Source organism: Mus caroli, unplaced genomic scaffold, assembly GCF_978045245.1.
Source record: "Mus caroli unplaced genomic scaffold, Mus_caroli_1 scaffold_13, whole genome shotgun sequence".
NCBI lineage: Eukaryota > Metazoa > Chordata > Mammalia > Rodentia > Muridae > Mus > Mus caroli.
Genome location: NW_028227268.1, coordinates 118,782,464 through 118,809,405, shown reverse-complemented (window position 1 = coordinate 118,809,405; position 26,942 = coordinate 118,782,464). Strand labels below are relative to the sequence as shown.

General features: G+C 45.4%; 1 protein-coding gene across 1 annotated transcript in view; it reads left to right on the top strand.

Annotated features, from left to right (window-relative positions):
- Positions 1-4,548: 4,548 nt before the first annotated feature.
- Ascc2 (activating signal cointegrator 1 complex subunit 2) overlaps positions 4,549-26,942 on the top strand; it is a 46,057-nt gene continuing 23,663 nt past the window's right edge. Inside the window, exons 1-7 of the mRNA XM_021176638.3 lie at positions 4,549-4,685; positions 7,541-7,638; positions 13,404-13,562; positions 13,923-14,093; positions 17,279-17,408; positions 24,264-24,331; positions 26,186-26,296. Of these exons, the coding sequence (XP_021032297.1) occupies positions 7,558-7,638; positions 13,404-13,562; positions 13,923-14,093; positions 17,279-17,408; positions 24,264-24,331; positions 26,186-26,296 (720 nt within the window). The 5' untranslated portion in view covers positions 4,549-4,685; positions 7,541-7,557. The remainder of the gene's footprint in view (positions 4,686-7,540; positions 7,639-13,403; positions 13,563-13,922; positions 14,094-17,278; positions 17,409-24,263; positions 24,332-26,185; positions 26,297-26,942) is intronic.

Sequence of the window (26,942 nt, the reverse complement as noted above, 5' to 3'; positions counted from 1 at the left end):
GAAGACCCTAAGCAGAACCATCTAGCCGGAACCCATTGACACTGTGTAAGATAACAAGTTACTGTTAATGCTTAATCCCCTATGTTTTATAATGACTTGTTTCCACTACTAGATAACTAATACAATTCAAATACCTAAACTGTAAATTTATTAGCCATGACTATGCAAATCTACTTATAAAGAGAAAGGATTTGTTTCAATCCATAGTTTTGGGTCACCACCTGTGGTAACATACCTTGGTAACGTATCAGGAGTGCGTACTGAGAAGAAGGTCCTCGAGGCTATGAATCAAAGGAGGAAGAAGAGACCAGGCTTCCATAACCCCCTCAGGACTCATTCTAAATGACAACCATGCCTCCTAGTAGGGAGTACATCTTAAAGGTTCACCACCTCTCCATAGTGACATTGGATGGGCACAAAATCTCTAACACACAGGTCTTTGGGGGGGTGGGGGTAGGGGCTTCCAGATCCAAAGGATAGCACTGAGCAAGGAGTCTGGTGGTAAACTGGATGGATTACTCCACAAAGTAATCAAATTGGGTACTGGTGGGAAAACCATGAAAAATGGAGTGGGCCACACAGGAGTTAACCTCAGTGACAGTGAGCAGTGTTCTGTACAAACTTGCTGGAGGAATGAAGAGCAAAGGGAAGAAAAACTGATTCACTGTGGTGAGTCAGCCAGTCTGTCAAGCCAGGCAGGACTCGGGCTCTGTCACTATGCCTAGGCTGATTTCCTCACGCCAGCTTGACAGCTAATTACCCTTACCCTTGATCCGGGGGTGAGCACCGTGGACACTCCCCTCCTTTGCCAATTGAAATATTTGCCCTTTCAGTTAAATTCGCTGCTGTTTTCATTTGGAAGAAAATAGGGGCCAAGAAATTCCTCTGGAGGCTGGTGAGATGGCTCAGTAGGTAAGAACACCTGACTGCTCTTCCAAAGGTCCTGAGTTCAAATCCCAGCAACCACATGGTGGCTCACAACCATCTGTAATGAGATCTGACTCCCTCTTCTGGAGTGTCTGAAGACAACTACAGTGTACTTACATATAATAAATAAATAAATAAATAAATAAATAAATCTTAAAAGAAAGAAAGAAAGAAATTCCTCTGTATTTGTGTGTAGTTGGTGCCTGGTTTGCGGCTTCACCTGTTAAACTAGCTTTTTAATTATTTTTTTTTCCAGTTGGATACATGCTATTGCAGACAAAGATGTGAGGTTCGCCTCCTGCAGAACCTCACATTTCTTATTGTTCTGATTTGGGAAAGGGGCAGATGATAGGGATGTAAGGATAGGCTTTCCAACAATGTCCCCTGCCCCTTGCTTTTTTCCTCCCTTTCTCCCTCATTCCCTTGTACCTTCCTTATACCTTATGCCACCTCCTCTTTCCCCTTCTCCTCCTCACCCTCCTCCTCCTCTTCCTCTTCCTCCTCCTCCTCTTCCCCTTCCTTCTTCCTTCCCTCCCTTCCCTTTCCTTCTTTTATTTCTTTCTCCCTCTCCTTCCTTCCTCTCCACTAAAATTTCTTGGGCACCTGTGTGTTGCCCGTGTTCTGTCACTATGAAAAACTGTCTGAGAATATCAATTTACCAGAGGGCAGGCCATTGTTATTTGGCTCCATCATGTCTGGCTCTGCATTGAGGCTAAAGATCAAAGTGAGACGAACATGTGAAACAGAGATAAGATACCTTGCAGCAGCCAGGAAGGAAGGAAAGAGAGAGGAGAGAACAGAAGAAGAAGAGAGGAGAGAAGGAGAGATGGAGAAGTCAAAGGGGAAAGGGGCTGTGGCACAGGCAGCAAGATGCATGCCTCCAGGACATGCCCACCACGCCTCTTGCCCTAAGGTTTCCAACCCCACCAATACATCATCAGCTGGCATCCATACTTCTAGCCCATGGCCTTTGGGGGTCATTTCTGATCCAACCATAGCACCCTACCATGTGATGAAATTATCTATTTTATTGAAGTCTTATAATGATGAGGTGAGAATTTCGGGACTTAGGGATTCTTTTTATTTTTATTTAAAACTTTTTTTTTTACATTTATTTAGTGTGGATATGTGCACAGACCCACAACATGTGGTGTGCACAACTCAGCAGGAGTCAATTCTCTTGTACCACCCAGATGGGTCCTGGGGCCATCTCCTTCTACCGTGTGGACTTGACAGAAAGTAACTTTACCCACTGAACCACCTCACAGATCCCATAGGGATCCTTTTTAGAGATCAAGATATTTGCTGCAGAAATAAGACAGATCCTACCTCAACAATTCTGACTTCTAAAAGTTGTCTTCTGAGCTTAGCATGCACACGGTGGCACCCCACCACCACACACACACACAACAACAACCACAACAAAACAAAACAAAACATTTTTTATAAAACAGAAAGAAAATTGTTGAGCTACGTATGGTGATTTAAGCCTGTAATGCTAACTTTTACTTAAATGATGGAGGCAGGAGGATTATGAACTCAAGCCCAGCCTGAGTGAGCTTCATAATAAGCATACTGAAACCCCATCAAGAGAAAGAAAGAGAGAGAGAGAGAGAGAGAGAGAGAGAGAGAGAGAGAGGTGTAGGAGAGAGAGAAGAAAGAAAGAAAGAAAGAAAGAAAGAAAGAAAGAAAGGGAAAGAAAGGAAGGAAGGAAGGAAGGAAGGAAGGAAGGAAGGAAGGAAGGAAGGAAGAAAGAAAGAGCAAACTAGATAGTGGTGGTGCACAGCTTTAATCCCAGCTCTTGGGAGACAGAGGCAGGCAAATCTGAGTTCAAGGCCAACCTGGCCTACAGAGTTAGTTCCAGGAGGGCCAGAGCTACACAGAGAAATGCTGTCAGAGAGACAGACAGACAGGCAGGCAGACAGGCAGAGAGATAGACAGAGAGACAGACAGAGAGAGACAGAGACAGACAGACAAACAGACAGACAGGACATGGCTTGTGAATTTGGAAGCAAATTCTTTTGGACCTTCAGCTGGGACTCCAACCCTGGCTGACGCCTTGACTGAAGTCTTGTGGGACACTCAGAAGTAAGCAGGACTTGCTAAGCCATGCCTAGATCCGTTGTTTAATTATTGTTTTTCAAAACAGAGTTTCTGTGTAACAGCCCTGGCTGTTCTGGAACTCACTTTGTAGACCAGGCTGGCCTTGAACTCACAGAGATAAGCCTGCCTCTGCCTCCTTAGTGCTGGGATTAAAGTCCTGTGCCACCACCACCCGGTCAGATTCTTAATCCAAAGAAAATGTGGGCTGTTTTGAAATAAGCTGCAAAGTCTGTGAGTTTTTTTTCGTAGTGAAATATAACCAGTTAGCACACTCCTCTTATTTCTGGTTTAGAGCCCATCTACCCACTTATTCAGCCACTTACCATCTCTCCCATTACTTCACAACTATTTGCTTGTTTTCCTGACAGTGTGAGCTCTTCCACAGTATAGCCCTGGCTGTCCTGGAACCCTCAATCATTCCCCAGCCTCCCAAGGGCTAGAATTACAGGCTGCACCAGCAGCAGCGGATGGCTATTACCCACTAGTTTCTGTGATGGTTCTTATTCAGCCTTGGGAGCCACTAGCTCTTCACCATCTGAGACATTTCTTTGGAAAAAATGTATCCTGTTCTTAAAATAGTTATACTCAGCCTTTCTGATTTAAATAACATGTGGTAGACACTTTTAACTCCAGCATCTTCGAGGCTGAGGCAGGAGGATAGTCATCAGTTCCAAGCTATACTGAGTTACACAGTGAGTTTTGGGTCAGCTTGCCTACAGTGTACCCAGCTAAATACATGGACAAATCTTAAGTGTACAATTTTTTTTTTTTTTTTTTTTTTTTTTTTTGGTTTTTCGAGGCAGGGTTTCTCTGTGTAGCCTTGGCTGTCCTGGAACTCACTTTGTAGACCAGGCTGGCCTCGAACTCAGAAATCCGCCTGCCTCTGCCTCCCGAGTGCTGGGATTAAAGGCGTGCGCCACCACGCCCGGCTTTAAGTGTACAATTTGCTAAGTCCACCTAAGTAAACCCATCTGTCCATCTGTGTATGTGGCCACCGCCAAGATGAAGACCTCCATTTTCATTTGTGGGACCTTCCTGTTTACTAACCTAAGAAGTAACCACCATCAAAAGCCATAACTACACATTTTTAACTGTTTTAGAGCGTTCAGTAAGTGAACTATACGAGCTCATCTGCCTTCCTCTGCTCTCTCAACGTCACATTTGTGATTTTGACTCGTTCAAACTTCTCTGGATTAAATTTGAAAACTGGTAACTGAGGAGGTGGAAACCTGGATTTCTTTTTTTTTTTTTTTTTTTTTTTTTTTGGTTTTTCGAGACAGGGTTTCTTTTTATATCTCTGGCTGTCCTGGAGCTCACTTTGTAGACCAGGCTGGCCTCGAACTCAGAAATCCACCTGGAAACCTGGATTTCTAAGAGCTTCCCAAACTGGATTGCCTTAACCCAGGAGGGTGGCCACCAAGAGGGAGTGGTCAGGGTCAAATTCCCGCGCCTCCAGGGGGCGGGGTCGTCTCTGTGGGGCGTGGCCCTGCCGTGGCATTCCCCACCTCCACAGTTGGCGCCGGGGGCGGGGCCAGGCAGAGCAGGACGGGGCTTCCTTTCTGCGCCTACGGAATCGCAGTTTGACCCCGGAAGTGCTGGATCTGTGGAAGCTGTGGTGTTTTGCAGCTGAACATCTCGGGTGTGGAGCCGGGGAGGTAAGTACGTGCCCGGGCCCCACCGGTGGTGCTCGGGAGGAGCCAGGACCGTGCTTCGGGCGCCCTCGGCACCCTCCAGCCCACGGGCTTCGCGGCGGAGCCAGGCTTACTCTGCCCCAGCGGCTGTGAGTCACCCCCCTTGGAGAACCAGAGCCTGGAATTCCGGTTCTTTTTAAGGCTTGGTCCTAGAGAGACCTGGGACGATCCCCGGTCCCCACCACCTTCTCCCAAGCTTCAGTTTCCTCCATGTTCATTCATTCGTTCAGCATGTATTTGTTGATCGACAGCCACGTGCCTAGTACAAGACCTAGGCGCAGAGGGTACAAAGAGCAGGACAGACGAGGCTCTTTGCTCTCGTGAAGCTTACAGTCTAGAGGAAGGAGACAGTTACACATTAAAGATATGACAGTGAGTAACAAGGAGAGAGACTACTTCAGGGAGAAGACCTGAGAAGGTTTTCTGATAGAGAAACTAAAGCAACAGTAGCCCCGAGATGCTCTCTGGCATATTACAACTGTTGATTAGATCGCGACCCTCTACCCGTCCATCTGGAAACAGTTAACTATTGATTGGCCTCTGCTGCCTTGCCCAGCATAGAATGTAGAGTGGTGCACACTGGTCCTGGTCCTTTTACAACTCAAAGTCTAGTCTTTGCTTTATTTTCTACCCATATACGTTAAGTGAAACCTAAATCCCCTTTGATGCCTCCCTTCTGTAACTTCTGTAAGTCGTTAAATGCTTCTAGAGCTTTGCATATGTGGCAAACATCATGGCATTGGTTAGGATTTGTATGGGAATTGGAGTTGTATCTGTCGTTGTCATGAAGACTAAGATTTGTGAATGGCACCGTCAGATCAGTTATTTTTGTCCATGGTGGTATTTTCTGAACATCGTTGCCTGCGTACATAGTTGGGACTGAAGCATCTAGAGTCAGATGTGATGACACATACTTGTAATCCCAGCACTCAGGAGGTTGAGTCAGAAAGATTGGTTCAAAAACAGCTTAGGCTACATGAGACCCTGTCTATGATGTACCAAATTTAATTAATTGATTGATTCATATATATATATATATATATATATATATATATATATATATGAGAATGCGAGGAAAGAGTGGTGTGTGATGTTGCAGATAGTAATGTATACCAGCACTCAGGACACTGAGGCAGGAGATTGCTACAGTTAAGAGCCAGTTTATATCACAAGACCTTGTTTCCTAGGTATTTGAAAACAAAATTATGTTAATGCCAAGAAAAGCACTTAGAAGAGTACTCAGTATCTAACAAACATGCTGCTCTTGTCTTATCAATATGTCTTATATTGCCAGGGCTGGGCCAGACATATTGACTTGTCAATATGTTTTATATCACCTGGTAAGAACTAGCTGGTTATATCCTCAGCTTGTCTGTGAGGACATAGTGAGTTCCTCCTCCTAGCCTTGATGTATTCATGTGTGTCATATGCTCTTTTGCTGGCATGCCTTTTGAAAGGGTTCATTGGTCTCCATTGCATGGCTTGCCCAATACACATGTCCTTCCTGTGGATAAGACCAAGGTGTTATTTTTAAAAAAGAGAACACTGGGTGGGAACACAGAAGAGCTGCTCTGCTCATTTGGTTTTGTATCCCGGGTTCACATACATGTGGGTACAAATGCATATGTGTGGAAGTCAAAGGTCAACCTCGGGAGTTGGAGTTGTCCCTCAAAAGTCATCTGCTTTTCTTTTGAGACAAGTCTCTCACTGGCCTGGAGCTTGCCTGGTGGACTGTCCTGATGGCCAAGGAAGCTTTTGCCTTCTACTTTCCCAGTGCCGAGATTACAAGCGTATACTATCACATCCTGCTTCCTAATGTGCTTTTGGGAATCAAATTCAGATTTTTATGCTTGTGCAGTCTGGACAATGCTGACTGAGCACCTCCCAGTTTGCTCTGTGACTATCTTTCCTATTTATTTATTTATTCATTCATTTAAGCTTGAACCCAGGGACTTGCATGTGGTAAGCACAAATTCTATCACTGAGTTGTACCCAGCTGACCAACTCCTGGCTTTGAAACCAGTTTGGCCTCTGTGGAAGGGATCTTCCGTTGGCAGGTTTCTAAGGATTTTCTCTTCCTTCTGTTAGTTTGTCATGTCCTTCTCTGAAGCCTGGAGAAGTTGTAAAGTCTTAGCACAGTCTGCCGTGAGGAAAGGCCCACTGTTCTAACCCTAGTGAGAGTCAGGAGAGGAGTGTTCTTGTTCTGAGGACTGTAGCTCAGGGGTAGAGCTCGCCTAGCATTTGTGATGAGTTCAGTCCCCATGCAGCAGAGAACATTTCTCCTAGTCATTCATCAAACATTTGCTGAGGCTGCATCTGCTAGGCTGGTGCTGGTGATAGGGAAGATAGCAAGAGAAAGAACTGTGGGATGTGTCTTCACGAGCACAGCTTGAGGCCCTGGGTTTCAACACTTCAGAAACAAAAAATGAGAACAGTCTAGGCTCTTTTAGCCAGGACTTTTGCTCTGTTTTTTGAGAAAGGATTTCTCTGTGTAGCCCTGGCTGACTCTGTAGGTCAGGCTGGCCTTAAACTCACAAGAGATCCGTCTGCCTCTGCCCGGATTGTGCTGGGATTAAAGGTGTGTGCCTCCATGCCTAGCAGGACTTCTTTTTTATAGCAGGTAGGAGTTACTTGGAAGGTATTTTCCTTCAGCACTAGAACTCTTCTAGTATAGCTAATGCATATAAGGTCTTGAAAGCCCACATTAGGAGCCCACTGTGGCCGGGGGTTGATGCAGGTGCTGGGTTCACTCCCTGAGTAGGTCCTACCTCTAGGACTCTGTGTATCTGCCCTCTTCTTCCCGTTCCTATTCCTTTCAGGAGGGTCACGAAGCACAATGCCAGCTCTGCCCCTGGACCAACTCCAGATCACCCACAAAGACCCGAAGACAGGACAGCCGAAGACTTCAGCAGCGCTGGTGAGCCAATGCCCTGATGCTGGTCAGCCTGGCAGGGTCATCCTTACAATTGAAAAGCAAAAGGGAAATTCCTCCCTTTTCTCTTCCAAGAATGACCCAAGGGCTGTCGTTACTGATCAGTAGTTGAGGCACGACGAGGCCCTTCCAAGCCTAGTATAGAATTTTGTTTCTGAGTAGCAGTCAAATTGGAGTAGTGTTTTCCATGTCAAGTCGTGTGTCCCATTCCCCTACCCCTCAGTATTTATTTTCAGTCATTCTGAAGGCAACTCTGGCTTAGCCTGAGCTGGGCTGCAAGTGCTTCTACATCCTAGCTTGGTGATTTCCCTTTGCTGGGACTTGAGGTTTCATGTAGAAATGTGTATGTATGTATATTTATCTATTTATTTATTTTACTATACATAAGTACACTGTAGCTGACTTCAAACGCACCAGAAGAGTGAATCAGATCTCATTACGGATGGTTATGAGCTACCATGTGGGTGCTGGGATCTGAACTCAGGACCTTCGGAAGAGCAGTCAGTGCTCTTACCCGCTGAGCCATCTCTCCAGCCCTATATTTATTTTTTTAATCTAAGCTTCTCCCCAGACTCCTGTAGGGGTCATTGGTTGCTGAGGTTGAGCTGGTCTTGTCTTTAATCTGGTACAAGAAGTGAGACACACAGAGACTCTGACAGGGCCTGTGAAACTGAAAACTAAGGAGGCTGTGAACCTGCCAGTTCAGAGAGAGATTAGAGCCATGGAGAGGTGCCAGGCTGCTAAAGAAAGGGACAGAAGTGGGGATTTGAGTCCTTGTGCCCACTTATAGATTCCCAAGAATATGAGCTTACTTGCACAAGGTGGGAAGAAGTAGTTTCTAGAGGCTTGAGGAAAGTTGTGGGAAATGGGAGCTAAGTATTTTATTTCCTGCATTTTGGTTGGCTTTTATTATTTCCTATTCAGTCTTTAAATACAGAACTTAACATACATAGTGCCCCATGTGGGTCAGCCTATTCTGAAAAGTCACCTGGATTAATTTTTCTTCCTCCCTTCCCTCCTTATTTTAAGTTGGTTCTTTGAGGTTCTTTGAGCATTTTGTTTAGATGAACCCTTTCCTGCCCACCCAGGCTTGTGTCCTTTTCTTTAAGCCCATCGAGTCCAGTTGCTGCTGCCCATATGCTCTTGGATATGTGGCCAGCGCACCAGCCACTGTTCCCTTAGAGAAACTGATTCTTCGCCTTCCATCTGCTATCCATTATCAATATGGGACTTCTGCCCATCTCCCCAGGTTATCTTATTTAAGCCGCATCACAGCCCATCATGGATGTTTTGATTGCCACTATTTTACAGAGTTCAAGGTCACAAAGCCAGGAAATCGGGAGAGCTAGGACGCTGTGCTAGCCAGTTCAGTCCCAGGATGTCCTGTACTCAGCCTTTCTTCTATAAAGCTGTTTGCTTTCCTGTTCGTAATTTTACATATGGAGAATGTTTGTCAGAAAAGCTAAAACTGTACTATTTAATTCAGTAGCCATCTAATAGGTAACATGTACTACGTGTAACAATTGTAGCGTGTCTGGTGCTTGCAGTGTGGACTATGTAAGTGAAATATCCCATGTGATGAGTGCCTACTGTGCTGTTGAGACAGATGATGCAGTCCCACTGTCACAGAGCGCTCTGTTGGACAGTGATGGTGGAGGCTTGAGTGCTTGAGACTGGTTTTAAACCTCAGTACTTCCCCGGGTACTGAATGAACTCCTGGGTCGTTAGCTGTGGGGCTGGGAGGGCAGAGGTCTGTCTGGTCCCTTTCATGGCTGGCTTCTCAGTGACAAGCACAGTAAGCTCTCTGGAAACATTCTTTAAGTCAGAAACCACAGACTGCCTGATGCTAGAGCTTCAAAGAGAAAATATCTAGTCCTGTGCTTGTGGGGCCCACAGCCTGCCACCAGTAGCTTCTAGCAGTTTGATGACAGTAGAATAGGAGGAAGGCCAGGGTCTGACATGCACAGCTGGTTCAGATCAGAGTTTGGAGTGCACAGAAGGAAGATCTTGGGCTGGTTGGAGGGATGTATAGCCAGGGATGGCTTCCTGGAGGAGAAAGGTCCTGCACTGTGTGTTGAAAGGTACGTGAGCTCTGTCCGGATGGAGCAGGAGGACAAGGCCCTGGTTAGAAAACTCAGGGATGCTTGGGGAAGTTTGACTCTTAGGTCAAGAACAGTTCCCTGGGGGTGGGGTGGCACTATGGCAGAACTAACGAACACAGGTTTTGCACTTATTTGGTAAGTTGTTTGACCACTAGACCTCAGGAGCCCCCCCCCCCCAAAAAAAAAAGATAATAATGGGCCAGGCATGGTGGAGATGAAAGGAAACGTCTGTAGATTACTACTGTGCCTTAACAGAGCAACACTCGATAGATTGCAGTTCTGCTGGAGATAACAAGTGGCAACTGTGACATTGACTAGGCACTAGGGAGAAAGAGGATTGGCTGAAGACAGTTGCCTGGCTGGAGACAGGTCTTGGTCATACTGAAGAACATTAACCTATAGGCTGCAGGAAGCTCCTGCAGCATTGTCCTGGGATATGTGTGGGATTTTGTGTTTTGAGTCTCAGTTTGGGACAAAAAGATCTCTGCCCAAGGATCAGTGCCTCTACAGAGTGATAAGTGAGCTTATTGATGTTTATTAAGTAGTTACTATTTCAAGGAGCAAGCACTTGAAAACCTGTCAGCAGTAGTGTTGGACCCTTCCACCATGAAGGATACTAAGAAAACGGGCTGCTATCAAGATCCATAAAGGCTTCAGGGGCAGTATTTTCCAAGTTTGCCAGAGCAGATAGGCCCTGGGCCAGACTTTTTGAAAGGTGGGATTAAACCTCCGTAGGAGAAACACAGTTGGAGCCTTCCTGCTATTCCTGCTCTGAAACCATCTATGGCTACTCGGAGAGTTCCTTTTACAAAGCTTGCCATTTAAAGTACTAAAGAGATAGGACCTGGCCATTCATCCTTTTGTCCAGCTAATGAGTATGTGGAGAGTCTTCTCAAGGCCCAGCACTGTTGAAGTATCATTAAAAAACAGTAAACTGCATAGTTAAAGTCAACAATTTGATTGTTTTCAACATTGGTAATATACTAATGAAGCCATCACCTATGGTCGAGTGAACATTTTCACCTTCCCTAGAAGTCCCCTGTATCCGTCTCATATCCATTCCTTCCTCTCTCCCTGAGCTCAACAGCAACTGATCCAAAAGTGACTTTGATGCAGTTTAGCAAGAGCCTTTGTCACATGAATGCAGGTGTTGGGGGAGGCGAGCAAACCCCTTAGTCCAGCCTCAGGGAATTAGGGAGGTTTCTAGGTGCCTGAGGTCTGAAGGAATGCAGTGAGATAGGGTTGTGCAGGGGTGTGCTGTACCTAATACTTGGTCTGCAGTGTAAGCTTTGCTTTAATCCTGCCTGGCTGCCTGCTGCACCTCAAGGCCTTTAAGAAAGTTCAAGACCCTACTGAGCCTTTGTTTTCTCCTCCATCAGACAGGCTGTCACCCTTTTAACTAATCATAGATGAGGGAAAGCAGTGGGGAGTTTGACCTGCCTGTTCCTGCTGCTCCTGCTGGTGTAGGGCAGGTCCTCAATGGGTGGTAGGTTTGTTGTCATCATCCTGCCACCCTTTAAACCCAGGTCCATCTGTGCACGGTCTATGACTGTTTTTATGCCTTTATATGAATGATTTCTTCAGCTGGGCAGTGGTGGTGCACACTTGAGAGGCAGAGCCAGGTGCATCTTTATGAGGCCAGACTGGTCTCTCCAGAGTGAGTTCCAGGACAGCCAGGGCTACAAAGAGAAATCCTGTCCTGGGTGTGGAGGGGTGATTTCTTCCATCAATTGTAGCATCTGCCATTGATCCTAGGGGCCGGCAGATCTCTATTAAATCTGAGACCAGCCTAGTCTCCATAGTAAGTTCCAGGTCAATCAAGGCTATATAGTAAAAAAATGTGTGAGAAAGAAAGAAAGAAACAAACAAACAAAAGAGGAGGGAGGGAGGGAGGGCAAGCAAGCTAACTTTCTTTCACCTAAAAATCCTTTTCCTCCTGCTAGGCTCAGTTAGGTACCGCCGTGCCTCCGAGCATCCCTTTTCCATGGGCTGTTACTTCTCTCCTGTGCTCCTGTGACCCTTTAGGCCTGAGTTGTGACTTCATCTGGCTAGGTCTCCCTTGGTGGCTTAGATGTTCATCTTCCCCAGTGGAACGTGACCCTTGTAACCTGGAGAGAACTTGAGCCTCTAAGCTGAGACCTGCATCACTGGATGCTTTTATTCATTGCCCCAAAGCTGGCACAGTAGGGGTAAAGAGAGTCCTCAGGTCAGAGGAAGGAAGCTTGGAAGGCAAGGAGATGAGCTCTTTGTCAACAGATGAGTGCCTGGAATGCTGCCACTGTATGAGTGAGTTTTAGATGGGAGAGGGTCCACAGAACCATGTGCTCAATGGCTGCAGTGAATCCCAAGGAGCTTGCATACCCCTGCAAAGGCCCACAAGGTTCTCAAGGAGACTGGTCCATCCATCGGTCTTGATCGTTCTAGAGTTGGCTCTGGAAGTGGAAGGCTGTGGTTGCTAACAGCTGAGGCAGTGCCTGGCCCTCCTCTTATTACAGCTTCTCCCTGAGAAAGCCCCTCGTGTAGACTGGGATGAAAACTGAGCCCATCATCTCTTCTCTTTGGCGAACAAAGTGGGGCTTGTTCATGGCGTGGTTAGGGCTGGGAAAGAGAACTTGTGACTCTGAGCTGAGCTCTGCAGCTACTTGATTAGAATCTTTTAAAAAAAATTGTGGGTTTTTTTCTGGTTATAAAAAAAATAATGATATATAGAATATGATGCTGTTTGTATTAGAATGGAAAAACAGACTTAAATACTTGATATGCATATTATATTCTAATATAAATACCTAGAAAGGTCACTAGAACAGCATCTGCTTGGTGGCTTCCTCGGAGGTCATGGAGAATAAGAGTATGCGTCCCACCCTGCTCACTCTCCTTTCCCCTCCCTCCAACCCCCCACCCCCGTGCCTTTTCTTTCCCTTCTCCTTTTCCTCCACTCTCCCCTTCCACCCCCACGTCCCCATGCTGGGGATTGAACCCAGGGCCCCATATCCACGGAGCACACACTCTGTCACTGAGCTCTGCTCTTAGCCCACATAGTGTTTGAAAAGATGCTTATGTGTTACCTGGATAATTAAATATTAATTTTAAAAGTACATGGTCAATGTTTAAATATGGGGAAAATAAGGTCAAACATGGTGGTTGCTTTAATCCCAGCACTTGGGAGGTGGAGGCAGGCAGATCTCTGAGTTTGATGCCAGATGATGGTCTACAGAGAGTAAGCCTTTGTAAAAAAGAGAAAATAGAGAAAAATATAATGAAGCTATAATCCCATAGCCCCAAGATAACCAGTATAAGTGGGGAATTGTTCCCTTCTTTTTAGAGATCTGTACCAGTATATGAATACATTGACTTCTTAAAAAATTTACAAACCTGGTTATATTAGAATCTTGTTTCCTTCTTTCTCTCCCCTTAACCTGTCCCCTCACCACTAAAATGCTCTAAAAACATGTTGTTGTTTTTTTAACAGCCATCTTGTATCCCCGGGTGCAACCATGGCTCCTTTGTTAGGTACACTGGGCTCTTTATACTTAGAGCTCCTGGAGGGTCTCTGGTTGGAACAGCCAAGTACTGTTACTGCTGTGGGTTGGCAAATGGGGCTCGCTGACTAACCTCTCCCACATTAACACGTGGTTTTTGGATTTGTAGAACCCTGAGCAGAAGGCAGACCGGTATTTTGTGTTGTACAAACCGCCCCCTAAAGACAACATTCCCGCCCTAGTGGAGGAGTACCTGGAACGTGCCAACTTCGTAGCTAATGACCTCGACTGGCTCCTGGCCTTGCCTCACGATAAATTCTGGTGCCAGGTAACATTCCATCAATATTCACACAAAGACAAAGCACATGCCAGATTCTTGGTTGGTTGCTGTTATTTTTCTCTTCCCTAGGAATTGCTTTTTTGTCTACTTTCCGGGTCCTTAACATCAAATTATGGTTTGGATTGATGTCTCATATTACAACTTTCCTGATGTTTACCTACTATCCGTCCCTGGGTCATTTTAAGAAACTTATATTTACCCCTGAGCTTATTCATACCTCCTTGGTCCCTTGGGGTTGGAGGGTTTGAAGTAAGTCAGGACTGACAGGCTGTAAGCACCCGTGTAGTCTACCCACAAACCTTTGAGTCTCAGCAGTCAGTCCTTGCTCTCCTCTCTCACCTGAATTAGGTTATTTTTGATGAGACCCTGCAGAAGTGCCTGGACTCCTACCTGCACTATGTACCCCGAAAGTTTGATGAGTGGGTGGCCCCGACCCCTGAGGTGGCTGACATGCAGAATCACCTGCACCGGAGTGTTTTCCTCACCTTCCTCCGAATGTCCACGCACAAGGAATCCAAAGTAAGCCTGCGATCCTGTGACAAGTGTCCACTTGACACCCAGCACCTCTGTGCCAGACTCTACCCCTGGGAAAGAAGGCTCTGAACGTTCAGGTTTCCTCTTTGTCTTCCCTCTTTATCCCTGCCTTTTGGGAAAAGAATCTGTGTCACTTACTTCCCTTGTCCTCCAGTCCACCAGCCTGCCCACAGTACACCCAGTGTTTTCAGCCGCAGGAACTCCAGGGTCCTTGTCACAGTTGACGTATGATTGTGACTTTACTCATGTGACAAAGAGTAAGGATACTGATTCAGACTTTTGGAAGATCTCAAATATGTGTACTTTAAAAAGTATTTATAGCGCCGGGAGTGGTGGCGCACGCCTTTAATCCCAGCACTTGGGAGGCAGAGGCAGGCGGATTTCTGAGTTCGAGGCCAGCCTGGTCTACAGAGTGAGTTCCAGGACAGCCAGGACTACACAGAGAAACCCTGTCTCGAAAAACCAAAAAAAAAAAAAAAAAAAAAAAATAAAAAGTATTTATTTTATGAATTAATTTACATATATTTATGTCTCCATATATGTATGTGCATGTGTGTCATACATATGCAAAGAAACCAGAAAAAGGGGTCAGATCTTCCAGGAACTGTACTTGTAGGTAGTCATAAACCAAGGGCGTGCCAGGAACTCACTCTTAACCACTAAATCATATCTCTAGCTCCTCATATATGTACTTAAAAAAAATCATTATTGAGCTGGGAGTTGCTGTGATAAAGCCTGACATGAAAGAAGATTCATCTCCAATACTAAAAATAAGAAATCATTAGTGCTGTTCTCAAATAACGCAATGTTATAGAAATATTAGAAAGATAATGAGTGCTATTTACAAAAATCCCCTGGCCTAAAGTTACTACCACTTTTAAAATATATATTTCTGCCGGGCGTGGTGGCACACGCCTTTAATCCCAGCACTCGGGAGGCATAGGCAGGCAGATTTCTGAGTTCAAGGCCAGCCTGGTGTACAGAATAAGTTCCAGGACAGCCAGGGCTACACAGAGAAACCCTGTCTGCGGGGGGGAGGGGGGGTTCTGAGTTCAAGGCCAGCCTGGTCTACAGAATAAGTTCCAGGACAGCCAGGGCTACACAGAGAAACCCTGTCTCGGTAGGGGGTGGGGCAGGGGATATATATATATATATGTATATATATATATATATATATATATATATATATATATATATATTTCTGTGTGTTCCCATATGTGTATAAGTGCATATGTGTATAGGTGCATTGTCAGAAGACAGCTTGCAGGAGTTGGTTCTCTAACCGTGTGAGTCCTGGAGATGGAACTCAGGTCATCAGACTTAACTGCAAGCGCCCTTGCCCACTGAGCCACCTTGTCAGCACTCACTATCACCACTGTTAATGTACATGTTCCTTCATGGACTTCTTGTCCTTTGACTGTGTGTGCACATGTATGCCACAACACATGTATGGAGGTCAGATGACAAATTGTGAGAGTGGCCTTTATTTCTACCCGGTAGGCCCTGGAGATTGAAATCAAGTCATCAGACTTCTCAGCAAGTACCTTTACATACTGAGCCATCTCGTAAATGTTCAGAGTCACTACTGCTAATGTTATAAAGTTAACTCCGTCTTCCTTCATGGACTCTAACGTTCTTTTTTAAAGATTTGTTTTGTGAGGCATAGTGACACATGCCTGTAATCCTAATCAGGAAGTAGAGGCAGGTGGATTTCTTTGAGTTCAAGTCCAGCCTGGTCTACTTAGTGAAACTCAGTCTCAAAAATATATTATCTTTATTTATATGAGTACACTGCAGCTGTCTTCAGACACATTGGAAGAATGCATTGAAAGAGTGCAACCATTACAGATGGTTGCGAGCCACCATGTGGTTGCTGGGAATTGAACTTAGGACCTCTGGAAGAGCAGTCAGTGCTCTTAACCGCTAAGCCATCTCTCCAGCTCTGTTTTTATTATTTATAATTACATGTGTGTGTACAGGTGTCTATTTTTAAGATTTGTTTAAGTTTTACTTATGTATGTATATGACTCTGTGTGTGTATGCTCACGTGTGCCAGTATCCGTGGAGGCCAAAAGAGGATTCCTGTCATCTCTTGGAGCTGGAACAGGCAGCTGTAAGCTGCCCAATGTGGATACTGGGAACCAAACTCCTATCCTCTGTAAGAGCAGCAAGAGCCCATAACCACCAAGCCATTTCTCTGGCCCCTCCTTTAGGAAGTTTTGGGAACCGAGAATTTTAAAGATTGGATCTTAGGTTTAGATGTAGTTTAGGAGTACAGTATTTGTCTAGTATGCACAAGGCCCAGGGTCTGATCCCTGACACCACAGTGAAAAAGAGATCTTGTTTTATTTGTTTCTTTGTTTGGAGATAGGATCTCCCAGTGTAGGCCAGACTGATCTCCAACTCACCATTGTCCTGTCTTAGCACCTAAATACTGATCTACATATTTTTAAATATGTATATACTCACATGTGTGTATGAGCCCTTGGATGTCAAAAGAGGGCAGCAGATCTCTTAGAACTGGAGTTACAGGTGGTTGTGAACTACCATGTGGATGCTGAAAAGCGAACACGGGGCCTCTGCAAGAGCAGGAAGTGCTTTCCCCTCAGCCATCTTTCTAGCCCCTCTGAATACTGACTTTTACAGGCATTTCAAACTACATTTTCATTATAATTAAATTTCAAATGTATACATATACTTGAGAGAAAGTTCCATGTATAAAGAACAATGTGTCCCGTGTCCCCTTACACTACCTGTGTACTTAGCAAGATTTTGCCACTCTTGTTGAGTCTGAGTCTGTTTGTTTGTTTGTTTCAAGACAGGGTTTCTCTGTGTAGTCCTGGCTGTCCTGGAACTCACTTTGTAGACCAGGCTGGCCTCGTCTGTTTGTTTTTATTGAAGTATTTTTATGTAATCCCAGACACTGATGATTTTCTTATAAACATTGAGAAGCAAACCCCAGCGGACTCTTCCCTTGTATGTTTCTGTTTACTTGAAGCAGAATCACGATGATTTTGGGTCTTTCTATAAAGCTGACATGTATACAGTACAGGCGTGCTACGACGGATTGCCTGTGCCCAGCTGATGAGCATCAAGGTGTTTTCTCATGAGTTTGCTGTTGCAGCATCTGCTCACTCAGCCTCCACCCTTTCTCCCTTCTTTCCCCTTAGGACCACTTCATTTCTCCATCTGCATTTGGAGAAATCCTCTACAACAACTTCCTCTTTGACATCCCGAAGATCCTGGACCTCTGTGTGCTCTTTGGAAAAGGCAACTCACCACTGCTCCAGAAAATGATAGGTGAGTAGGATGGAGGGCCTGGGGGTGCACAGGGGTTGCCCCACATGCCAAACCAGAGGCCACCAGTGCTGGTGTTAGACAGGACAAGAGTATTAGGAAATGACTTCACAGATGTAATACATACATACAAGCACACATCCATACATGTCCATGTGTATGCACAGATGTAATGCATGAATACATATATGCATACATACATACACACAGATATAATACATGCATACATCTATAATACACACAAAGATGTGCCAACTCTGAAATAAATGACTGGGGAATCAAAACAAAACCAAAACAGTGTGGCAGGCAGTGAGTGCCTCAAGAATCTTTGAGTCTTGCTGGCTGTGTGCATCCCTATAATCCCAGCTCAGGAGGTTGAGGTACGAGGGTTGTGAGTTTGAGGCCAGCTTGGGCTTACATAGTGAGTCCATGCCATACTGGGCTATTGGGACCAAAACAACAAAATATCTGATGTCATAGTATTAGGACAGGTGTCAGTCAGTGGCAGGAACGAGGAAGTGCTTTGGCAGTGAAACTTAGATTGCAGATTGCAGGCCTTCATTGGATTTTGGCCTGGGTTCTTGTCATGACATGCACATCCTATTTGCTATCTCCACTGGATGCTCACAGGGACTCTTGGGGTCAGTGCTGTCATTGTCCCCATTTACAGACAAAAAGACAGGTTGAATTTTAAAAGACTTGACTAAAAGCCTATACTAATCAGGTAGCCAATTTGGAACTTTTAACAGCTATGAAGAACTGACCCTGGAACTCTTTCTGTCTCTGCTCTCTCTTGGGGATAATGAGGCTGCCTCCAATATTGTACATATTCAGCATTGCTGAGAGTGGGTGGGGCCATAGTTTGGAGGCTCTGTAGCCGTGGAAAAAGGAGACACTAAGTTGGATTTCCTAGGTAGAAATGGGCTGGAAGGTTCACTCAGAAATGAAAGTGATGAGGGTTGCTGCACAGGGTATGCCTCAGCTGATTCCTTCTTTTTTTTTTTTTTTTTTTTTGGTTTTTCGAGACAGGGTTTCTCTGTGTAGCCCTGGCTGTCCTGGAACTCACTTTGTAGACCAGGCTGGCCTCGAACTCAGAAATCCGCCTGCCTCTGCCTCCCGAGTGCTGGGACTAAAGGCGTGCGCCACCACGCCCGGCATTGATTCCTTCTTGAATTGTAGTTCATAGTATTGGGTTTGGAACCGGGCGATGTTCATTTGAGGACTCCTGCTGGCTTCCCCATCCTCCGACTGTAGGGCATAGCACTTGGGGAGCCTGAAGTAAGAGAGAGGCTCCTGAGTCTAGCCTAATCTGCATATTGGATCCTGGCTTTAAAAACAAAACCCAAACAGACAACTACCCTTGGGATAGACTTCTCTCTTCCTTTCTTCTTTTTTCTAACTGAATGTATACATACATACACACATGTATATATAGTTGTGTATATAAAGTTTATATATAACTCTATAAGTATATAAAACAAATACAAATGTTAGATGTATATATAAAGCCACTTATAACGATCTAAATTTTATATGTAACTATATACATCTATAAGTGGTTTTTGAGAGATTTGTTTTGTTTTTGTTTTTTGAGACAGGGTTTCTCTGTGTATCTCTCTCTATCCTAGAACTTACTCTATAGACCAGACTCAAATTCAGATCCAGCTAGGAAAGCACTCTTAACAGAGCTATGTTCACAGCTTACAAATAAAGGATAAAGAAGCAGGAAAGCCATTAGTAGATATTTATGAATCTTTTATTTATTTATTATTCACTTCAGGTCATTTCTCTGTATATATTTTAAATTTACCTGTCAATTTCATTGAAATGTTCTCGGTTTCTCCTTTGAGTCTAATTATTGCCTGAGTATAGGTAATCTTGTTTATTTTCCCAGAAGGCCAATATTAATTCACTATAGACTTAGAGGATGAGGTGAGTGAGCAACAGAAAGCATCATAAGTCAGGGAGACAATTACCAGGCCAGTTTGGTTAGAGTGGAAGGTTACAGAGAGCAGCATCAGGAGCCAGAGAGAGGCACTGGGAAGGCTCCATTCAGCTTTCTGAGCAGTGGCATTGCCCAGCAGTGAAGATGATAGGTCCTCCACTTAACTCCCTGTCTCACACGCAGCTTCACCAAGGCAGTGAGCCTTTCAAAGTCTCGATTTTAGAGAAAGGAAAAGCTGATGGTCTGTCTTCTTGGAGGGGGTGTGGGGTTAAATAGGAAAAAGTGAGCAACACATTTGACACTGGGACTGGCAGGACACAGGCGCTTGGCAAGGGAGAGCCCATACTGGGATGAGGCTGTGAAGCCTCAAGGAGCTTGGAGCAGGGTGAGGAGTCATCTGGTGAAAAGGTTAATCTATTAAGGCAGCGATTAGAAATAAACACATAGTGAGAGAAAGGCACTACCTGGCTGGAACTGGAACAGAAAAGGATGTTATGCAGCAGATTGTAGACAAAACTTAACAATTTTGGAGAAAACTGACAGACAGACAGATGGACAGAATAGTGCAGAAAAAAATGGCCTTGAGGACTTGGCTGTGTACATTGTGAGTTAGAAGCAAGGATCCCTTTGATTGCTATGTGGTACAAGATTGCTGCGAGGAGTTGCTGGGAGATAAAGTATCACAGACAGACCAGAAAAGCGCTTCCTGCCGCCTAGGCTTTTGTCATTTGGGCCATTGGCTTCTTTAAGAATCAGATGAAAGATAGATGTCATAGATTTTTGAGAGTTTCTTTTTTTAATTTAAAAAATTTGTTATATTCAGACTTTTATTTTGTAAAGGAATAGGTTCTATCCTCCCACTAAGTAGATCCTAGACTTGAAACTAAAGTCATTAAACATGAAAGGTGCATTTTCCTGCTGAGCCATCTTGCTGACTGTCTTAGATTTCTGTTGCTGTGACAAACACCATGACCAAAAGTAACTCAGGGAGGCAAGAATTTATTCAACTTACAGTTCTATACCAGAGTACATTGGTATTGAAGAAATAAAGGCAGGAACTTAGTGCTGCTTGCTGGCTTGCTCAGCCTGCTTTCTTACACCATCCAGGTCTACCTACATCCATCAAAAATGTCCTGTGGACTTGCCTACTCACAGACCGCTCTGGTGGTGGCATTTTCTCAGTTAGGAGTCTCTATTCTCAAATTCCTCTAGCTTGCAGCCCGCACAAGAGCACAGAACACCATGACTCCACCACCTCCTCCTCCTCCTCCTCCTCCTCCTCCTCCTCCTCCTCCTCCTCCTCCTCCTCCTCCTCCTCCTCCTCCTCCTCCTCCTCTTCTTCTTCTTCTTCTTCTTCTTCTTCTTCTTCTTCTTCTTCTTCTTCTTCTTCTTCTTCTTCTTTTTCTTCTTAATAATGATGTGAAGCCCAGGCTGGAACTCTTCTGCCTCTGCCTCACAAGGGCTGAAATTACAGATGTGGGCCATCATACCTTGCTTTTCTTTTCTTACGTTTTTTTGGGGGGGGTTGTTGTTTTGTTTTACTGGTCTTACTATGTAGCCATGATCAGTCTAGAATTTTCTACATAGTCCTGGCTGGCCTTAGACTTGAACATAGGCTCTTCCTGCCTCTGCCTCCCAAATGCTGGGGTGTTAGGTGTACGCCACTGTGCCTAGCTCCACGTACTTTTAAACTATTCTCTAATCACTAGACTGAGGATTGTAAACTACTTATTTAAGGAGAATCTTAGTTTTGGCTCCTAGAAGATGATTGATCTGAAAAAGGTACAGTTCCAGGCACCTGGAGCCTGTGTGTGGCGGCAGATCTAGAGGAGCCCACAGAGGCGCTTCTCTTTCTCTCTCTCAAAGCAGCTCTCTTTCAGTCCTTGAATAGAAGGCACAAGGGCAGCTTCCATTTCCAGTGCCACAAAGACTCTGTGGCAAAGCTTGTAAGAATGATGCGGAAGAAAAGCCGAGAGGGTGAGCTGCCCCGTCCTCTCTCCTATGTAATAAACTGGCAAGGTTGGCGTTGGCTATCAGCAATCAGCTTCCAAAAGTAGGGCTCCTCGGTCTCTTCAGCTTTTTTGCGCATCAGGAGAAAAACGAGGCCCTGGATCCTTCATAGGTTGGTGATGTGTGTGGCCCTGTCTCCTGTTCACCCTGGCTCGTCATGGAAGAGGGAGCCGGAGGATGCCCTGTTTCTTCCTTACCTCTGTACTCTTTTTTGTTTTGTTTTGTTTTGTTTTTTAAAGATTTATTTATTTATTATATGTAAGTACACTGTAGCTGTCTTCAGACACTCCAGAAGAGGGCGCCAGATCTCGTTACAGATGGTTGTGAGCCACCATGTGGTTGCTGGGACTTGAACTCTGGACCCTCGGAAGAGCAGTCGGGTGCTCTTACCCACTGAGCCATCTCACCAGCCCTTGTTTTGTTTTTCGAGACAGGGTTTCTCTGTATAGCCCTGGCTGTCCTGGAACTCAGAAAAACGCCGGCCTCTGCCTCCCAAGTGCTGGGATTAAAGGCGCGTGCCACCACTGCCTGGCTCTGTACTAATTCTTAAGATAAATTGGCCTACCTTAAGATAACTAGCAGTTTTCAACTTTTATTTATCTCTTTATATGTGTGTGGGTGCTTTGCCTGAATGTATGTGTGCACATGTTCATGCAGTGCCTGCAAAGGCCAGAAGAAGACGTCAGACCCTCTAGCACTAGAGTTACACGTGGTTGTGAGACACGAGACACTCGCCCAGGTAGGTCCTCAGTGCTCTCAACCAATGAACCATCTCTCCAGGCTCAAGATACATTTTTTTAAAAAAACTTTATATTGATTCCCTGTGAATTTCACATCATGGCCACACACATATATGTGCACCGTGTGTGTGCCTGATGCCCACAGAGGCCTGAAGAGGGCATCAGGTCCGTGGAACTGGAGTTACAGATGAACGTGAGCCACCGTGTAGATCCTGAGAACTGAGCTTGAATCCTCTGCATGAGGAGCCATCTCTCTGGCCCAGTTTTTATATTTTGGGTTTTTGTTGTTGTGTTGTTTTTGGATAGAAAGCAAGAGAGATCTTCATTCTCATTGATATCAGATAAAGAAGAGGAAAAGAGACTCAGAAGACCCTCAGGGTCTTTGGATTGTAAAATTTGAGTTATTTTGCCAGAAGTGGTGGCACACACCTTTGATCCCAGCACTTGGAAGGCAGAGGCAGGTGAATCTCTGTGAGTTTGAGGACATCCTGGCCCTCAAAGCAAGTCTTAAGACAGCCAGGGCTGTTACACAGAGAAACCTTGTTTTTAAAAAAACAAAGGAAAAAAGGAGGAAGAAATTTGAGTTATCTTGATGCTTGAAAAAAAATCTTTTTCTGGCAGGCAGTGAGGGAATGTTTACCTCATGCCGGGTGGTCAGGATAGCAAGAGGGGTGTGTCATAGCCCCGGGGGTGCCTGCTTCAGAAGCACTGTGCAGAGGAGGTGACACATATCTTAAAATGGGATGAACTCTGGGAGATCATTTCAGGCAGACGGGACAGGGCTGTTGTCTGAGGTTATGGATGCCTCTGATTAGATCCAAGGGCGGGCTCTGATGCAGGGAGTGGAAGCCGGGTGGTCTCGTGTGCCAGCAGGGGCTAGATTTCTTAGGACTTTTCGTATTAAAGTCAGTTCAGACTAGCCCTAGAGGATCATGGTATTCCTTGCCTCTGTGGAGGGTGGTGTAGATGGTCCAGGCACACCTTCATCGATTACAGGGAGGTAAGAGCATTGACCTAAGGAGCCCAGGCTAGAAAAACTCAGCTTTTTGGAACCAAGGAGTAAATGGCATCTAGGAGTGTGCTGATGGGAAAGCCCAGCTCCTTGCTAACTCATCAGCCTCACCTGGCATTCTAACCTTCATATTAACCTTCCTTCCCTGGGCTGGACTAGGGCTGCGGGGCTGTCAGAACTGGATGCTCTGGCCTTCATATACACTGCAGGAGAGAAACAGACAGGCAGAGGGAAAGACTCCTTGGCTATATCTCTTTGAATTCACCCTTTGCTCTTCTTAAATAGGACTGAAATCTAAACATTGTTTGGTGCTTACATAAAAAGCAGACCTCTTTAGAGACAGAGAGGCTCAAAGCTGGCCACCAGCCTGAGAGGCAAAACCTATGGTGAGCTGAGACATCTCCAGCCTCCAGCCCTGGCATTTCTCATTGTCATGTCCTTCAGCAAGGAACCCTTCTCTTGTCTCCTCCCCCGACATTGCACAGAGAAACACTGGGTTCTGCCCTAGCTTCCATATGTTGTAAGGAGGCACATGCAGCAGAGGGTCATAAACATCGGAGACAGGCTTGAACCCAACAGCTACCAACTCGTGCCAAGCCCGTCTCTGCGACGCCCCCTCCTGTTTGCAGGAGACTGGATTGAGATGATATCAGTTCAAAAGCAGAGATTTTCAGAGACATTTCCCCCGGCATCTCCTCACATTCTCTGAGGTGTGGCTTGGCAAGGATCATGACTTACTGTAGGTTTATTGAATACAGGAATCTTAGTTCCTAAATTCCCTGCATAATGGAAGTCCCAGTTCCACAGCTAGTGCTGTCATAGGAGAGGCATGGTACCCAAGATTGGTCACTCCCTGAGGACATCAGGAAGAGCTGGTTTGACAGGGCTGCTCATTGTTTTACGTAATCAACGGTATTTAAAAAGTTGAATGGTACTGAGTAACTTCCTTTCTCAGCCCTGGGAAGTTTCTCAATGCGGACAACGCTCAGTATGAGCTGGGTCTGAGACCAAGACTCATCCTAGATCCTCCCTATAGGCCAGCTAGGGAGGGAGAGAGGTCACAGAACATACTCATAACCAATTTTAATATGTCCAATCCGTATTTGACCTCCTGACCTCTCCCACTTTCTCCCTTTCTCTTCTCTTTTTAGGAAACATATTTACTCAGCAGCCAAGTTACTATACTGACCTGGATGAAACCATTCCCACCATACTTCAGGTACTACCTCTTATCCTTGCCCTGGGGAGAGCAAGCTGGGTATGGGGAGGAAAGTCTTTGGATTTTTCTTGAGGAACCTGATAGAAATGTTTGCTTTCCCAGACTCCTCTGGAAACGTAGCACAGTGTTGGCCATTTACCTAACGTGTGCAGAGCCCGAGACTCTGTCCTCTCGGGAGAGGGAAGGGGAGGGGGAGGATCTCGCCCCCCAGATTGTCTTTGTCCTCCCCTTGGCTCCGTGCCTTTCAGTTCCCCCTTTGCTATCCTTGAACACGACTGGCATCTGGAGATGATCTGGCCCTCATACAAAGGCTTTGGTTGGTGTTTTGTCTCCATTCCCAGCAGCCAACAGTTACTCCTTTCAGAGACCTGCTATTCTCAGACTGGAACTGTGAGGGTTTATAAAACCGTTTTGTGAAAGATTAATGTATATTGTAGAAAATATGAGAAATGTTCCAAAGCTGAAAGGAGCTGGGTGTGGTGGCTCATGCCTGTAGTTCTAGCTCTTGGGAGCCTAAGGCAGGAGATTATCTTGAGTTCCCAGGCAAGCTAAGGCTGCATAATGAGATCCTGCCTCAAAAAAACAAAAATAAATTTTTGGTTTGTTTTCTGTGTGTGTGTATGTGTGTGTGTGTTTCCTTTGGGGTTTGTGTTTTGTTTTTTTTTTTTATTTTTTGAGATAGAGTTTTTCAGCGTTGCTCTTTCTGTCCTGAAACTCACTTTGACCAGGGAGGCCTCAAACTCACAGAGATCCACCTGCCTCTGCCTCCCAAGTGCTAGGATTAAAGGTATATACCACCATGCCCAGCTTCAAAATTAAGATTTTAAGTACAAAAATGAAGATCACATGCCCTGGCAAGATGGCTTAGTATGTCAAAATGCTTGCCAGCAAGCCTTAAGACCTTATTGATCCCCAGAACCCAGAGTGGAGGGAGACAAGTTGTCCCCTGAGTTTCACACACAAATAAGTAAAAGGAAAGACAGACAGACAGACAGACAGACAGACAGACTGACTGACAACACTGTCAATTCAGCCTAGCTTGATTTTATGACATCCTATTTTCGAGTCTGTTAATTTGTCTTTTGTTTTAACAAAATTCCTATAACCACTGAATGTGATAGCTCATGTCTATAGTTTCTGCATTTAGGAAGGAGAGACAGGAAGATTAAGAGTTCAAGGTGGCCATCCTTGTCTGTACAGAGAGATCAAAGGCATCCTGACCTACATGAGACCCAACTCAAAAAAAAATGTGTGTGTGTGTGTAGAGAGAGAGAGTGTGTGTATATATACATATATATGTATACACACACATATAAAAATTATCCTATAGTCATCTATAAAGGATCTAAAAAACTCTTAAATATTACCAAGGTGTTTCTCAGATATATATTTGCTGAGCCTAATCAGTCAAATCATAGATGGAAGATTCTTGGGGGGTTATATTTTATATGTATGTTCCATGTATGGTTACTAAAAATGGAACTCATGGTTTTGGTTTTTGTTTTTTTTTTTGAGACAGGCTCTCACTGTGGCCTAGAACAGGCTATGTAGACCAGGCTGACTTTGAACTCAGAGATTCACCTCCCTCTACCTTCTGAGTGCTAGGCTTAAAGGTATGCAGTACCCACATGCAGTCAGGGGCCCAGAGCCTTACATGTACTTGGCCTGCAGTCTGTCACTGAGCCACACCCTCAGCCCTGCATGGTTTACGTTGAATCCTGTCCACCATCCCACTAGATGCTCTGTCTCTAGGTCCTAAGGCAGTTCTTGGGTCACCTGTCTCTAGTTGTGGGATGGGGATTCTAGGTGCTTGTTCAGCAGGATGTGGCTGAGAGCCCTTTGTGCCTTTCTTAGGTCTTCAGCAATATCCTCCAGCACTGTGGTTTGCAAGGGGATGGGACCAGCACCACACCCCAGAAACTCGGGGAAAGGAGTCGGTTGACCCCCAGTGACATGCCTCTCTTGGTAAGGTTGCCCCTGATCCCAGCTTCTTCTGGCTGAGACCTTCAGCCAAAGCCTGGATGCCCTGGGCTGAGAAGATTGCCAGTGCTACAGGCACAGCAGCTTCCTCTCCGCCCCTGCCCCCTGCCTTGGATTTAATCTGTGTTTTACCTGTCCTGTGGGCTAAGAGGCTTTTCAGTAGGTTGTGTTCCTCTCTGGGAAACCTTTTTGGAGCACTGAAAAGAACAAGACATAAGGATTTGAGAACTGGGTCTAGTCCTCAGTTCTGCTCGGCAGGTTCATGAGTCTTTACTGAGGGACCGCCAGTGTATGCCAGGTCCTGTGCTGAGTGTGGAGGATAAAGCAGCAAGCAGAAGCGGACATGGTACTTCAGGAGTAAGCTGTTACTCCTGAGCATGGCATACAGAAAGTGAGCATGTAAGGAGCCCGGGTGTGTGTCAGTCAAACACACAGCTGGGATGAGGCAACTGTGAGAAAATAGCCACTGAGCCAGTGTTTCAGAAGCATACATGCCAGGGGCTGTGGGAGCAAATCATCTTAGTACTCCGAGCCTGTCTCCTTACCTGTCACATGGAGAGCCCAGGAGCCACCCAACCTGCCCCACCCCCTGTGTCCTGTGGACCTCTTTCAAATGTCAGCAAGTCTTCAC